The sequence below is a fragment of the Sceloporus undulatus genome, unplaced genomic scaffold, assembly GCF_019175285.1.
Source record: "Sceloporus undulatus isolate JIND9_A2432 ecotype Alabama unplaced genomic scaffold, SceUnd_v1.1 scaffold_15084, whole genome shotgun sequence".
In the NCBI taxonomy this organism is placed as follows: Eukaryota; Metazoa; Chordata; class Lepidosauria; order Squamata; family Phrynosomatidae; genus Sceloporus; species Sceloporus undulatus.
In genome coordinates this window covers 1-2,044 of record NW_024818001.1, presented here as the reverse complement: position 1 = coordinate 2,044, position 2,044 = coordinate 1, and the positions used below count along the sequence as shown (strand labels likewise).

Below are 2,044 nucleotides of genomic sequence, written 5' to 3'. Positions count from 1 at the left end.
TGTGTATGGTTTCTCTCCTGTGTGCACTCTCTGATGGACCACAAGATGTGACTTGTAAGCAAAACCTTTCCCACACTGGCGGCATGTGTACGGTTTCTCTCCTGTGTGGACTCTCTGATGGAACATAAGATTTGACTTGTCAGCAAAATCTTTTCCACACTGCTGGCATGTGTATGGTTTCTCTCCTGTGTGCACTCTCTGATGCTTCACAAGACTTGACTTGTAAGCATAATCTTTCCCACACTGCTGGCATGTGTATGGGTTCTCTCCTGTGTGCACTCTCTGATGGGACACAAGAGCTGACTTCACAGCAAAACCTTTCCCACACTGCTGGCATGTGTATGGGTTCTCTCCAGTGTGGACTCTCTGATGCTTCACAAAATATGACTTGTCAGCAAAACCTTTCCCACACTGCTGGCATGTGTATGGTTTCTCTCCTGTGTGGACTCGCTGATGCTTCACAAGATCTGACTTGTCAGCAAAACCTTTCCCACACTGCTGGCATGTGCATGGTTTCTCTCCCGTGTGGCGCCTCTGATGGGAAACAAGGCTTGCCTTCTGAGCAAAACCTTTCCCACACTGCTGGCATGTGTATGGTTTCTCTCCTGTGTGCACTCTCTGATGGAGCTTAAGACGTGACTTGTGAGCAAAACCTTTCCCACACTGGTGGCATTTGTACGGTTTCTCTCCTGTGTGCACTCTCTGATGCTTCACAAGACTTGACTTGTAAGCATAATCTTTCCCACACTGCTGGCATTTGTACGGTTTCTCTCCTGTGTGCACTCTCTGATGGGACATAAGATGTAACTTGTAAGCAAAACTTTCCCCACACTCCTGACATGTGTATGGTTTCTCTCCTGTGTGGACTATCTGATGGTAAACAAGGCTTGCCTTCTGAGCAAAACCTTTCCCACACTGCTGGCATGTGTATGGTTTCTCTCCTGTGTGGACTATTTGATGATAAACAAGGCTTGCCTTCTGAGCAAACCCTTTGCCACATTGCTGGCATGTGTATGGTTTCTCTCCTGTGTGGACTATCTGATGGTAAACAAGGCTTGCCTTCTGAGCAAAACCTTTCCCACACTGCTGGCACGTGTATGGTTTCTCTCCTGTGTGGAGTCTCTGATGGGACACAAGGGCTGACTTGTAAGAAAAACCTTTTCCACACTGCTGGCATGTGTATGGTTTCTCTCCTGTGTGGATTCTCTGGTGTCTCACAAGACATGACTTGTAAGGAAAGCATGTCCCACACTGCTGGCATTTGTATGGTTTCTCTCCTCTGTGGACTGTCTGGTGCCTCACAAGGAATGACTGGTGAGCAAAACCTTTCCCACACTCCTGACATTTGTATGGTTTCTCTCCTGGGTGGTTTATCCGGTGGGTCATAAGTTCTCTGTGCACTTTCAAATGTGCCATAAGTAGTGAATTGTATGCAAAGCATTTCCCACACTTCCGGCATTTGTGTGGCTTTTTTACTGTGTGGGCTTCTTGATAGTTTACATTGTACAATTTAGAGCCAAAACCTTTCACACATGAAATTTCACACCTGAAGTGTTTCTTTAGGGAATGAGGCCTCTTGCAAGGCACAAGCCCCATATTTTGAGGAAGCAATTTCACGGATGCATTGTGTTTGTAGGGCTCCTCTCTGATATAACTTTCCTCTTCTAAATGTTGAGCTTGCTTAGTAACTTCCAGTTTTTGCCTAAAACAATTCCCATACTTAGCAGATACATATGTTTTCCTCCAGTTTTCTGCTGTGAAGAAGAAGAAAAGAAAATAATAATTGTATAAAAAGCATTTCAGAGTATGGGAAGTGGATTAAACACAAATGAATCATCCGAACAAAAGAAGGCATGTTATGCTTCTTTTTACGGCATAAATCCAGATTATCTGATAGACTGTATCTTCCCATAAGAGCTTCCTTGAGTCTTACAAGCTTCAAGGGAAGGCTCTCTCCACCCTTTAGCAGATTTTGACCATAGAGTTATGCTGGAGGATCTCTAGATGCCTAGAGAGGCAACCTCTGAAGTTCTTCCAGCATGAG

General features: G+C 45.0%; 1 protein-coding gene across 1 annotated transcript; it reads right to left on the bottom strand.

Annotated features, from left to right (window-relative positions):
* Positions 1-3: 3 nt before the first annotated feature.
* On the bottom strand, positions 4-2,038 carry LOC121918523 (zinc finger protein 260-like; the record flags this gene model as incomplete). Its single annotated transcript, XM_042444558.1, has 1 exon — positions 4-2,038. A coding segment is annotated over exon 1 (1,593 nt), but the record flags the coding sequence as incomplete, so codon positions are not given.
* Between the last annotated feature and the right edge of the window lie 6 nt (positions 2,039-2,044).